This window comes from Wasmannia auropunctata, unplaced genomic scaffold (genome assembly GCF_000956235.1).
Source record: "Wasmannia auropunctata unplaced genomic scaffold, wasmannia.A_1.0 LD336056.1, whole genome shotgun sequence".
NCBI classification, from domain to species: Eukaryota; Metazoa; Arthropoda; class Insecta; order Hymenoptera; family Formicidae; genus Wasmannia; species Wasmannia auropunctata.
This window is the reverse complement of record NW_012026834.1, coordinates 95,063-110,095: the sequence shown is the minus strand read 5'-3', so window position 1 is coordinate 110,095 and position 15,033 is coordinate 95,063. Positions and strand designations below refer to the sequence as shown.

The window sequence follows — 15,033 nt, the reverse complement described above, 5'->3', positions numbered from 1 at the left end:
GTCTCTTTCGCCAACGTTTCGAGTTAATCGATCGAGAACCCGCAATTTGATTTGACACCGCGTGCACTTCCGCATAACAAAACAAAACAAAAAAAAGAATAGAACAGAAATCGATATTTTACGTAAAAATTATTAAGCTCGATTGATGCTAATATCAATCTCATTCTCCTGAATCACCGCTAAGATCAAATAAAACGGCGATACTTTACACATAACCGCAAGCTGGGATTATGGATTGAGATTAATTTTGCACAGAAGTAAAAATCTGGGGCATCACTTTAATGCTGCACAACAATATCGAAAATGGAACCGAGTTGAATTATACCGATCCTCGAATATAATTAACTTAGCACTCACCGATCGATTCTCCGATTCAAGTGTAACGAATCAATATGCGCCCCCGTGATGCACGTTTCCGTCTTCGGCCCCACCTGGTTCATCTCCCTTTCGCGAGCTTTCGATGCATTGATTAAGGTCTACGAATTACGAATAAGCCACTCAGGGAAGACGATACGTCGACGTCGGCGGCGGCGACTTAAGCCCATTCGAAGTTGTTTTTGCCGCGTGGAGCCGAGCAAGCTGCTGAATAGCCAATGAAGATTAAAGCCTACGGGCTTTCACCTTCACGCGAACTTGGCTACGCGGGGCATGGCGGGGCTTCTTCAGCGGCACTGATCAGTCAAAATTAAAATACAGTACATTCGGAGAATGGCACCGAATTTTTCTCTCAAATACCTATATTTTTATCTATTTTTTTTTCTTTTCGTGGCAGCTGTACAAACAGCTTCGATTCTACGGTCATCGTGTGTCGATCGCATATAAAACAGCGCTTCCTCTGCAAAAGTGAGTCTTATGCCGTTGCGAAAAGTCGCACGTTTGCGCGAGATCGCCAAACGTGCGATCGCGAGCACTGACGACGGGTGGCCTCGAGCTCGAAGTTCCTCAGAATTTCACGGCTCCTCTCGCGTCTCTCATCACCATCGCCATCTTCGGCAAACGATTAGAAGCGACAGCAGCGGCGACACCAGGGCGTAGAGCCGTCGTGGATAAGGGTCAGCGCCCGAGCTGGCGATCGGTCGTTTCTTGCCGACGCGGATCGTCGAGGACGGCGTGACGAGCGACGGATAACCCACGTGTCCGTGGACCGTGTTGTCCACCGCCGGCGGCTTGTTCTCCGTCTTGTCCATCTCCGCCGAACCGAACACCGTCTCGTCCTCTTCGTCATAGAGCAACGTTAACACCGGTGTCTGCGTCTTCGCCGGCCCCGAGATCTCTGAAACATGGGAAAGATGCGCGATTTTGATGGGCCTAACGGAAAGAAAAAGAAAGCAATCTGCAATTGGAAAGAATATTCAAGAACGTGATTATTCGTGGCAATTCGATTAGGAAATTAGCATAATAATCGTGGCAGTACGATTGGGAAATTAGCATAATAATCGATACGTATATACAGGATGTTCCGAATTTAAATATCAAAACTCCGGGAGTGCGTAGGCAATTGATAAATTAAGAAAAAAAGTCCTTTAGAAATATGCTCGTTTTTGCTACGTCTTGGAGAAAATTGCAAAAAAGACGTAGTTTTCATTTTTGTACTTATTTATTATTTATTTATTCACGTTGTCACTTATTTAATGTATAGATATTGTTCAAAATATTGGCAACAATTCAAGTATTGCGCCTAGTACGGACAACTTGTGTTGCAGCCAAACACTGATCTGATGATATTTGGTGTACTGCAGCCACGATTCGGTCTCTCAATTGCTCTCTCGAGTTGACTGGCAACGAATAAAATTTCTACTTTAGACTTCCTCCCCCATACAAGAAAGTCCAATAACAGTATCAGATCAGGTGATCGGGGTGGTCTATAGATACTACTTTTCCACATCCAATCCATCGTCGTGGATAATTTCTGTCTAGCCAATTAAGCTTTAATACACCCATCCAGCTGGAACCACATTTCAATCTGTTGCTGCAAATGGGTGTCTTCTAAATAATTATAGAAGTCGTTCTTCAAAAAATCTGTCTATCTGACTGCATTTAATCTTTTAAATCATTACTGTAAAAGGTCAACATTTTGAACAATATCTACATTAAGCAAGCGACAACGTGAATAAATAAATGTGAATGAATAATTAAGTAATAAATAAGTAAAAAAATCAAAATTATTACGTTTTGCTTTTTTGCGATTTTCTCCAAAACGAAGCAAAAACAAGCTGATCTAAAAAACTTTTTAGTTTATCGATCTCTTATACGCAACCTGAAGTTTAAATTCGGGACACCCTGTATAATAAGCGACAGCCGCTTTAATATTATTGAATTATATAATTATATTGCAACATCTTGCTCGTTTTACTGACCTTTATTTCATCTAATTTTTATTTTATCTAATAATAAGTGACTTATATGTGAGCCCCTTGTGGTGATTCCCCGACGCTTCAACGCGAACCGAAAACTCTGTTCATTGTATTGTTTCAAAAAGTAAAGAGAAAGTGTTTACATCACAAATTTATCGGCGCTTATTCGAGAGTTTTGACGCTACAAACTTTTTCCATCTCTTGAATAAAAGGAATAACGGTCAAGTTGAGCTGCTCGTAAACAAGACAGCTTGAACCACGTGTTATTCTCATGTACAGAGTTTACCACCAGACAAGAGGTGGACACGTGTATCCATATACAGCATATGTTTTTTGTCAAGTTCCTGTCGGAATATTCCGTGGTGGAGAGTTTCGGGAAGATTGCCCCTCGCGGTAAAATCGATTGCGTTATCTTGTTTTAGCGCGGCGAGTTAAAAATTTCCAATCGTTTTTCCCGAAGATCCCCGTTAACGCCGTCGGAGTAAGAAACGCGAATGCAGACGAGACTGGTCTCTTGTATCGTCATCTCTAAATTTACGTACGCAAATATGTCATCCTTACGTCCGCCGCACCGGATGAAGATCTCCCTCGGTTCTCGAAATCGATGGGTCGATAACACGCGACGATTTACGGAACGCGAAGGGTGTACTGCACTTTCGCCAGCCTTATCTTCTCACCCCTTCCGCCCTCGTGCGCCCCTCCCCCCTCCCTCTCGGGGATGAGCTGTAAGCTAGCCGAGAAATCCGGCGTCTCTCTCGCGCGCGCGCGAAAAGATGAGGATTGACCGAAGGGCATCTGCCGCTGATATAGAGGCAACTCCTCGGAGATTTCCGTCCCGTAAAGTGACGATGCTTGTAAACGCGGGGGGTGTGTTTGCCGTAAGGAGGAAACCCTCTTATTCCTATCATCCCGCGATCAGTCATCGATGCAGGATCGAGGTAGGCCCGGTTTACTGGCGGCGCGAGAGCGAGAGAGCAACAATTTCCACGCCGAGTTATACGGACGACTCGTTAACCTTGCGACCCGCCAAATTAATATTAGAAATAACTGCAGCGCGAGAGAATAAATTCCGTCCCTTGGTTTCGCTCCCCCTCCCTGGGCTCCCCTTCCCGTAACGGTTCACGAGATATCGCGGTGTAACCGGGTTGCAACGCGCGGCAAAAAAACCGTTTTCCGCATCGTAATTCGTTCGTTGTGAGCAGTCGAGTGCCTTGTTACCCGAACGCGTTTAAGATCGTTTCGCTCACAAGTCACGCATAGACGTGCAGAGCGATTTGCACGATGTAATATCTCAAAAAAGCGGATTTCTCCGCGGATCTAGTCTCAAAATTTCTTGTCTCCGTTAAAGCCGCGGTCTATCAACGGAAGCTATTTAACATTGAGAATTGAAGAATCTGGTAAATAGAAGTTCGAAGACTGAAAAAATAGAACGATCTTACTTTTTTTTTATTCAATATTCTACAGATTTTATCTTTCCACATCTTTATTTGCGGTTTAGCTATAGAGTTTAGAAACTTGATGAAATTCGTGGTGATTTTCTCCTGTTATAGATACGATTGTCCGTAATATGTAAATTTAAAATTTAAATAATGTTCACTTTTTGTTATTAATACATATTGCGGAGCAGTGTTATCAAGGAAATAGATGTTATCAGCTGTAACAAGCAGAAAATTAATCCCGGCACGGTGTTTATAAGTATAATAACTCATTCACAGTTTGCAGAGCAAACTTTTCACCGTTGACCTCTCCCGCAGCAATTATCTGCCGGTCTATTTGCTGGTTTTATTTCACGGAAATCTTAATCCCTAGCGTTACCACCATCTGAAAGAATAAAACGGAAGGAGGGAAAGGAGAGGGGAGGGGGAGAAGAATAGGAAAGAATCGCGATTATTCACAAATGTACACGTTGCATTGAAACGAAATGCGGCGCGAATAACGCAATTCTCCCTCCGTTTTGACTGCGTTCTGTCGGGCAATCGAATTAGGTATTCTTTATGGGCTCCGCGGGAAACTTCGTTTGATAACGGTCGAAAACGCGCTGTGTACTCACCGTATAATCGAATACTACTCTCGACCTCGCCGAGGGAATTTTTGGCCGCGCACCGGTACGTTCCCACGTCGTTTCTCTGCAAGTTCCGGATCGTGAGGACCATCCGGACTTCGAACGGTGACTTCGTCACCGTCTGGACGTCGTGCCTGACGCTGGATATTATCATCGCACCTGCGAGAACAAAATGCGGCGAGCACACTCGATTATTCCGATTCCGCATAGAAAAACCGCATATTGTTTCTCTTCATGTTTGCATTCAGCATTTTTATCGATTGATATGCGGCAGCAATAAAAAAAAGAACCATTTATTGTGAAATTACAGAGAGAAATACAGAGTGTGTTTTATGCAAGATAGAAAGAGATTGGAATTAAAAATAGATGTTAAATGTATAAATTTACGTAATGACTACAAAATACAAATCCCAATTATGATTTTTATGTTTTATATATTTTTCGATACCGTTAAAACTATGTCAAGAATTTTTAAATTCGAGTACATATTGTTCGATTTTAATATTCTGATTGTTTTCAGTTGTTTTGATAATAGGAGTTCAATAAATGAGCAAAGTTTAAAAACGCCTATTGCCACGCAAATTGTATTAATTATATGCATTTATTTAAATATTATTTTAATTAAACTATGTTTATATGCTATGCGCTGCGCGCCAAGGAGCCACGTCCTTTACCATAAATAAGATATCTCTTTCCCGTTCGCCGCTAAGCTTTCTTATTCCACGTTGAAACAGTTGCATATAATGGGAAGCAAGTGAAAGGTATCTTCCACGCGAGACGAAATTGCATACGAATGCATTGGAGCGAGGAACTCCGGATAGCTGAGCGTGTGTTAAACTGGGAGAACGTCTGGCTCTTGGCGAGGTGAAATCCACTGCGGGGATATTTCCGCGAGTCTGGATAAGTAGTATTCTCTCTTATATCTATCTAAAGTTTTCTTGAGGGATTCTGAGCCAAGTTATTACACGTTGTTGCGATATGTTGCTGGTGCTCGTTGACATTTCGTACGATTTATGGTACTGAAAACATTGCTACTTTTCATCGATGTATTTACGAGAACAAATTTTGAATAACCGCTGGTGAGTGCATCGAGAAATTTTACTTTTTATTAAAAACTATATGGTACCGAAAACATTGGTACTTTTCATCGATGTATTTACGAGAACAAATTATGAATATTCGCTGGTGATTGCATCGAGAAATTTTACTTTTTATTAAAAACTATATGGTATCAAAAACATTGCTATACTTTTCATCGATGTATTTACGAGAACAAATTTTGAATAACCGATAGTGATTGCATCGAGAAATTTTATTTTTTATTAAGAACTATAAAGATTCCCAGAAATAATCAACAATTCGAATGTAATAAGCTAATGGATAGAGGTGTGCGAATCAAGCATTTACATGGTCGAATCGAATCAAATTAAATTTTTGATAACATGTTCGAAATCGAATCAAATCGAATCTGAAATTTTCACTTCGAATCGAATCGAATCGAATCTTTTTAATTCGAATACGAATCGAATCTAAATCAAATTTTTCCAGATTAACATTAAATGTTAATTTAAACGTAATAAATATCAAAATTTATGATTTACATTATTTTACGCAATGATTTAAACAAATTGAAGACCTGTTTTCGATTTACATCTTATTACAAAGGATTATGATCTTACGTTTCGGCCATCCTTCTTTCCATCCTCAGTGGTACATATATCAGTCACAGGATCGGTATTACGTAGATCATATTTCCATTGTGTTTTAATTTACAAAATAACCATTTGGGCGCACAAATAACATTTTTAAGTGTCTCACAGTCGTCACATATTTAAAAAAGAATCATTTAAAAGTCATTTAAAATCGTGACTCTTGGAAGCACAGTCGACTTTTAATACTCATTTCTGTTTTAAATATGTGACGACTATTAGACACTTAAAAATTTTATTTGTGCGCCCAAATGGTTATTCTGTAAATTAATACACGATGGAAATATGGTCTACGTATGATCTACCGATCCTTTGACTGATATATGTATCACTGAGGATGGCCAGAAGGATGGCCGAAACGTATGGAAAATAATTTATATATACACGGGATAAACTTATGTAGTTTATTGAAATTAACTTTGCGCAATAATTACCGCGCCGATTCCCATTAGCCCATTACATTCGAATTGTTGTTTACTTTTTATATTTTATCGTTGTATTTTGCGTAAAATAAAAAAAGGACAATCTGAATTATATTCAACGCTTTTTTTTGCGTATCGCTTATTTGTACAAACTTGGAACGCGTTTTCTAATAATGCGAATGTATTTCTTGAAACTCTGACAATAGAACGATACGCCCGCCGCGGTATCGGAATCGCCTGAACTAAAGTACGGTCCATAATCGGATTTGTCTTGCAAGAGTAATTAACGTTTGAGCATTTCTCCACTAGTTACAGTCGGTAATTAGTTAACAAACCAATCGCTATAACGGACTATGCTACTTGCGGTAAATAGTACGCAGCGGCAAACTACAACTATTTCATTGTAAATGTTGATATTGCATTCGTGCATGTGAATGGAAAGATATTCTGTGAATTATTCCTATTGCATTAAATCGTAATTTCATTTCGCGTGGAAGCGAAAACTGTATTGTTAATAGTTGACTGTTATTAAAATTAATTTATTTCATTGATAGAAGACAAAAGGGAATTGAATTGTCAATAATTCGAAATCGTATATATCAGCGTGTACAAGTATAACAATCACACGTATTCGATCAAAATTAAAACGTACTATGGCGAAATTCAGTTTAAGTTACAGACTTTGAAGCTGTGTTATTCATGAACAGGTGTTTATATATAGTTCTAGAAGTACAATCGAAAATTCTTTTGAATACTTATTACAGTTTATTTTAATGACAAGGACCTAAAGTCAGGCTCGTTAGTCCTTATACTTATTATACATACATATATTGATTTTACAAGCGAAAAATTTATCAGCTTTTAATCACTGATGACCATATTGAAAGTCGAAACCTTTGATAATTGTTTAATTGAACGAACTTACCGTGAAGTTCGATTCCAATTATGCTGTCTCATCCGGATGGATATTTAAGGATATATTTATGGATATGGATATTTTATCCTGTTGAGGATAACGCGACGGATCGCTACTACATATCCATCCGGACGAGACGTTGCATAATTTAAAATATTTGTTACTTTGAATGTTTAGTACTAAACTTTATTCGTTACAGCACAAACACCTACTTTGGCTCGTTAGCTCTTGATGTATTATTTTTATTGATTTAATCAGCTTTATTCTTTGTAGTAGAACAGTTTACGAAAAAAACTCAAAGTTAAATATCACATAACGATATCTATAATACATACTTATTTTTCACTTATATATATTTTTTAAACATTTAATCCGTAAATTTAATTAATTTATAAATTATTTAATTAACATAATTTATTATAACGGTTAATTAATTTAAAAATTTTGCTACCCATTAACGGCCATCTAGAATTATTCGATGTATTGAGTAGCGATATGTGGAACTGATACCTAGTATTATAATGTGGAAACACAATTTATAAAATCTGAAGTCAATCCATACGAGAGTAATTATTGACAAGCTGATAAATGTAACAAATTAGGAAAATTTCCAATAAACAATAAATAATAAAGAATCCAGCCAACGAGCAATACTGCACACTGATAAAATTAGCAAGCATTATGGATTGAAAAAATACGATGACGAAATAAAATATTACGTTGAAATTTCGTAGTATTGAAGCGTAATTGGCAACAGAACAACAGAATCCGATATGAAACACGATGCCAGAAGGTCTATTTTTAACGAGGAAATTATCTCACGTGTCATCTCACCCTTGGGATCCTTGACCCAATAGTTAATCGACATCGGGGACGCCTCGACGAAACATTCCAGGACCACGTCGGTCCCCAAGGGCGCGCCGACCAGCTGATTGGGTACTTGGATCACCGGCGGAACTGTAAATCGAAATCGGGAGATATTGTTCGCATTTCCACGGCCTCGGCGCACGGGATTCTACACGAGGTATACGAGATACATCCGATCCTACGACTCGGATCCGTAATCACTATTACTTACAATGAACGTTGATATAAATACGTTTGCTGACCGCGGGCGGAACCCCGTTGCTGGCGATGCACAGATAAACCCCCATCTCGTTCCTCGAGATTTTCGTCAGCTTGAGCTCCTCGCCGAGAAATTCAGACATGGCAGACACTGAGAACAGCATTAAAGTCGAATAAGACTGACAACCCTTGGTATACATATACAGATCGCTAGCGCGCCGCCAAATTCGCGTCCGCGAGATGTAAAATTTTCTTTATTCTATATAATAGCTGTGACATCGATTTTTCCTCGAGGTATCAAAATTTGATCAATCTAATTTATTGATTTATTTCACTAATTATAGTTTATTGTCTATAATTCTTGATCTAACGTGTTTAAGATACGTTATTTCTCACAAATCCGAATTTACGTGGCAGGGTTCAATAATATTCTATTTTTACGCGAATAATTATTAATAAGATTCAATTAAGCATATCCGATATAGAAAAGCAAAACAACCACTTATCAATTAATAAAGATGAATATTTGATTAAAACTATTCCGTTTCATTGATTCACGGAATCATTAATTAGCACAAAATTACTAGTAAATGCACTTTCTTACTTTAGCAAAGGCAAATTTTTTCCTGACATGCCAATTTAATTATAGATATATTTTTATATGATAAAATAGTTGGAATATTAACTGACAATCTCAATTGTCTCGGGCTATTGTTTTATTTAACGAAGAGCAATCATTATATATAGACGGATGGAAAAAGAACGTGAAGCGAACGACCTATTACAAAAGCGGCGGTCGATAATCAATAAAACGACAAACGCGCTTAATGATATTATATTCGCGCTAATTATGCTTCGCCAATATTTTATTATGGAACACGCAACGCCCCCCTTTTTTGCGCGCGTCACATTTTATACACGCCACACTTTTCACACGAATTCTTAGTCGCTATTTGCAAATTTGCTCACCTCACGTTTCGCTACGATACCTTTGAAAGTTCCAACAGTTTGTAAAGTCCGATCCGACAGTTGCGCTAAGCTTAAGAGGCGTATTCTCTCTGACGGCCGGTGTGAATTGACGAAAAGAAACTTCTTTTTTTTGTTAAGCGACACCCCCGCCGCATATCCGTCCGTTTCAAATACGAGCGTATAGCGAGCGTATTGCAGATGCAAACAACGAAGTTGGCGCGTGCAGATAAGACGAGCGCAATTTGTTGCGTCTGCACCTGTTCCTTTAACCGCGGGATATCGCAAGCAAACGCACGGAGCACCTCCTCACCTGCGGCCTCGTTACGCTACATCAGCAGTTCGGGGCGCGCAAAAACATCGATTTTCCCCGAAGGCCCCGAGACACACCCCGTGTGTTTTCCGTCCCGCGAATTAATTACGCAACGGGAACGGCGTAAACATCAAGCGTTTTGCTTGCCGCGCCGAACTTAATCGAAGTGATCGTGAAGTCCCGACGAGCGACACGACTCCGCGTATCCCCCCCCCCCCGACCCCATTCAAACCTTAATAATAGCTCTAAAAAAATTCTTTGTCCGCGCTCGGAAATTAGTTCATTGAAAATAATAGGTATTTTGAAGCGGAAAACAAGAATAAAAATTGTGAACGGGAAGATCGTGTCGAGAGAACTGAATGGATGAAACGTATCTCGGGGCTGGAGGACGTTCCGCTCGATAGACAACCGTGTCTGAATACTTAAATTACCGAAAGATTCATCGGTGGCTTTATTTTTTTACGAGGTTCACAAACGCAATCTCTATCAGAAGAACGAATCCCAAACTTCCCTCGCTTTCCCTTTCCGCCCGCTTGTTTCTCTCGTGTTACGACGTTGGCGCAAAGTGTCAGCGCGACGTTAATGAAATCGTGCGGTAAACGCGAGACTAAGGCAAACTTTTCCGACATGGCTCCGATAATCACGTCGATTGTAGTGCCGACAATAAGCCGCCCGGGGTCATCCGGAGGGTGCGGAGGCTCGCGCTGCACGGCATATACGTCGCACCGGCTGCCACGACGTGGCGGCATCCTTGCCGTATGGACCACGTCGACGGTATACGGCGAAATTTGCCTGCTATTAGTATCACCACGCTGAAGTGAATACTAAATACGTCGTTTAGCCGAGACCGGCGCCGACGACCGTGGGCAAGGCGAGACGCTTTGCTCCGCGAGTAGGTATGCATTTCTCCCGACCAACGTCCATTTTACGGCCATCATCTCGGGTGTTTTCATCAAGGAAACATGCAACAGTTTTATCTCGTCTCGAGCGTTTCGATACGATTTTCTCGACGCGCACTTACGACCTTAGAGTCTCTTTGATTCGTCGAATATGTAACGGGAGTCGCAAGTAGAGAAAATTAAGCGAGTTTTGCTCTATCGGAAAAAGTGCAGGAATTTGATTAATTATCAGGATATTCCATTTCCGCAATCACAGAAGGAGAAATCGGTCATAAAATCTTCAAACTACGGCTAAGAACAACTCTCGACAAACTGCCATTTCCTATAATGTGAAATGAAACGATTCCCCTATTTTAATACGAACATATAAATTACGAGAGAATCCCGAAAGAAGGTGAGCGCGTGTGCTGTATAATTGGCTCAATATTAAACGCGGCGGAGTTCGACATTACGTTTAATGATCCGCGGAACGACGGCGTGACGGCGGCGGCGACGGCGGCGACGGCGGCGGCGGCGACGGCGGCGGCGACGGCGGCGGCGGCCGGCCATTCAGCAGAAGTCGCGGGACGGAGGCATCATTCTCTCGTATAACATCAGCGGAATCGGTTTCCGGAAGGAAATTCGTCTTAAAGTCCGGAACCGCGATTCGTAATGAGGAAATTTGAATACTAACGGGATCGCGCGCGGCATGTGCGCCTATAAGGAAAACATAATTGTATATTCCGCGCTATATATCGACGCGGAACGGCGCTGCGCGGCGCGGGCAAGCGTACCATCTATATTAAATCTTACCGTGAGACTTCTGGTTCGGGGCGCTTCCTGCAAATGGCGCTTCCCGAATTATAATGGGCTTGCCGTCTTCCCGGCGCCAGGATACGCGCGGCTCGGGTACGCCTCTCGCCCGGCACGTTAACTTCACCTGTACGTGTTATGAAACCGGAATTATAAAGAGAAGCGAGTTCGTTATTGCACTCCACTAATGCCGTGCTTCATCCAAATATATTTGGAGGAATAAAGGTGGAGGAGAGAGAAAGAGAGAGGGAGGGAGGAAGGGGGGGAGGAAGAGGAACGCGCGCGCTGCACGGGTCCCCGGTCTCTATGTAAAACACGTACGCGCGCGAGGACGCTTGTCTGGAACAATGGTGGCTCGCGCGGATACTCGTGCGGAAAACGAATCTACGGTCGCGAGGGGCGGCATGAAATATCCGGCGTCGACCGGGACGCCGGGCGATTTTTAACGGTTACCTGCTCCGTCGCGCTCGCGCGCGGCCGATTTTATATCGAACACACTCCTCCAATTCTCGTTAACGGAGCGTTCAATTTAGCGATATTTTCGCTTCTGGGCGGCTTTAATAATCCAAGCGATCCGAGACTATTTTTGGCCGAACGAGGTCAGACACGTTCAAATCAAGTCGGTTTTCATAATTTGTCGCTCTAGCGTAGTGTGCCTGCATTCGAGAACGTCCATCAATTATGAATATCGGCCCCTAATTTTCGACGGCCACAATGTTTATGGATTACTCTCGAAATGAATGGCAGCGACGAGGCTATACGAAGTTGCGAAACACGTATACGCGAAATGAATATCTGTGTATGCTGTATATACAATGGAAAATATAAACGGCATGTTGACAATTAACGACACGACACGTGTCGCAGCATACTGCGCTGCTTGTTGGCTTGCGTTCCACTGACACGCCGCCTGCTGGCTTGCAATATCTGTGACATTTTTGGATGAACATCGTGTTAGCACGATCCCGAGGTGCAACGTAAGTTATTGCATGTCGTGTATATTTTGCGTAACTACCTTCAAAAAGGCATAAAATAAGACGCGAGTCTCTTAACTTCTCCAAACAGCGCTTTTTCGGCGCTTCAAATTTATAGACGTTTAAAATTGATGTAATAACTAAATATTGATATTTGTAACTATATACGAACTTTTTTGATCATGTCCTTAACAATATTGAAAACATTTCCAGAAAAATGAAAAATAACAGTCGAATAAAATGAGCCAAACTCATTAATGTATATATATGTTATGAAAACGTTAATTATTTAATATTGTATTATCAGTGACCTGATCTGATAAAGTTTCAAATATTACTAATTTTATCGAGACGTGCATATATAAATTAATATGTTATATCGATTTCAACCAGATTTTTGAAATTAAACATATATCACATTTTCGAGAAATAAACGAAATATGCCGATTAGAAATATATCGAAAGCGTGTAATTCGAAGCGTACAATCTCGGTAGAACATTAAACATTCTTTGGGAAGTATTACCCCGGGAGAGTTTGGAGAAGCTTACGCGAAGAGAGATAGAGAGAGAGAGAGAGAGAATTTCGCGTTTTGCCAAGAGTCGCATCAATTTTAAATCAAAACCGCAACTAGGCCGAGGATAGATATCCTAAATGCGATAGCTCTTATTGCTGGGAGAAAATGAGTTTAAAAACTGAAATACCTCATATTGGCATTTGTTCAACAATAAGTGGAGCGCGAAAATGCGTTTGTCGCTTTGCGGAAGTGCGATAAACCGCGAAAAATCTCCACGAGTGTACGTCTTTTTCGGTTCTTTTTTATTTTTATTTTTACGACAGTTTGCAGGTGAACGCATGAGAAATGCCATTAACAACAGTTATGGTCTGACAAAGTTATTTATTTATCTCGACGGATTCGGCTTTCACTGTCAAAAAACGGATGAACACGAACCAGAATCTCGATTGAGATTTCAATTTTTTATCAATTTTATCTATTCGCCAAATCAACGGAAGTTTTAGTTCTACTAACAGTCTCTTAAATTTACTACTGTCAGAGGTCATATTTTTTAAAGTTATTACGTTAAAAAGGATGTAATATAAATAAAAATTATTTAATTTATTAAACAAAATTGTTTTTTACATGCTGTCAAATATTTCTTTTAATATATTTATTGAAATATATTTATTGAAATATATTTATTGAAATATAATATATTTCTCAAATATTATATACAAGATATCTTAAAACAACCCTCAATAACGAAATTCTTTGGTCGAATTTCTGGTCTTTTCGTTTTTCCGTAGTGAAATGTCCAGAAAAGTTTTCGCTTATTGCAACTTTCCAATCTTTTGAATCATTTATTTTTATGGCTACGCTTCGAATTAAAAAATTTTCTTAAAGTAAACTCCACTCGAAGTTAAACCGAAGAACGTAGTTTTGTTATTTGTTTGACTTAAAGTTTAATACACGAAAAGAGAACGAAAAACCTTATCCTTCATTTCCTTATAATTTGACATTTTCATGAAGAAAAAAAATTGTCTCAAAGAATCCATCATTAAAAGTACATTCGGTTTTGGCACACATAGTATAAAAAGCATAGTATAAAAAAAAATTTTTAAACTAACTGCTACTGATGTTAATTTAGCTTACGTCTATAAAACGTACATTTTGCAGAAACGAGAAAAGAACTAAGTTTCCCGGGGTCGTATCAGAAAAGTCGAAACTTGTGATTGTTCAATTTTCCAATTTATGTACATAAATTATATCCATCAGACATACTAGAGCACACAATTTCGCGTTGTAACAAAAATAGGATCGCGATATGATACTTAGACATGTGTCCCAACCAAACTCGTCAAAAGAGATAGAAAGTAACTTATCAGGCTGACAGTCGTACAATTTTCAGTATATACCAACTGCGCGCGGTAGCTTATATAATAGGGGGACTCGCGATGCGCGCCACCGGTATAATTTCAAAGTTTAAAATGGTCCATGATGGTAGAGCTCCGCGGAGCTGTCGCGTCTTTCGTAAAAGCGTCCTGTCAGACGTTCCGCGGGAAGCGCAATATTCTTTAGCCGCGCGACACACCGTCGGCCATGCGCGCGCGGAAAAACGCGAGGATGAGATGAGGTATTCGCACAAATTGCGCGACTGCCACGGAATATGAATTGTGAGCAACAGGTCACTTATTTTCACTGATGGCTTACTTACAGCATCCGGCGCCGGAAAGACCGGGGGCCCGTTCACACGCGTGTTCGCCAGATTACACTCTCTCTATACAATTACGCGTGAAAAATCGCCGGATTAAATGAATTACTTACGAGCGATTAGGCGCAGAAATCTATTACGCGTCGTGTATGTGAGGTACGCACGATTATATCTTTCTTTTTCCTCGAAAATTAAGGCGATGCTGGAAGGTCGGAAAAATTTGCACGAGGTCGATAAAGTAGACTCTTCAGTGTCAGTGGTATCTCTAAATGAACTTCTTACAATATCTTCTGGTCTCACTCAAACACGTGGAATGTTCTTATTTAACTAATAGAAGTGCCATCTCTTGGAAA

At 40.3% G+C, this 15,033-nt stretch overlaps 1 protein-coding gene across 1 annotated transcript in view; it reads right to left on the bottom strand.

The window, feature by feature from the left end:
- Positions 1-779: 779 nt before the first annotated feature.
- The window catches only part of LOC105450745 (lachesin), an 85,390-nt gene continuing 71,136 nt past the window's right edge, over positions 780-15,033 (bottom strand). Inside the window, exons 6-10 of the mRNA XM_011690732.1 lie at positions 11,499-11,625; positions 8,542-8,679; positions 8,298-8,420; positions 4,405-4,575; positions 780-1,273 (exon numbers count right to left, since the gene is read on the bottom strand). Coding sequence (XP_011689034.1) covers positions 975-1,273; positions 4,405-4,575; positions 8,298-8,420; positions 8,542-8,679; positions 11,499-11,625 — 858 coding nt within the window. The 3' untranslated portion in view covers positions 780-974. The remainder of the gene's footprint in view (positions 1,274-4,404; positions 4,576-8,297; positions 8,421-8,541; positions 8,680-11,498; positions 11,626-15,033) is intronic.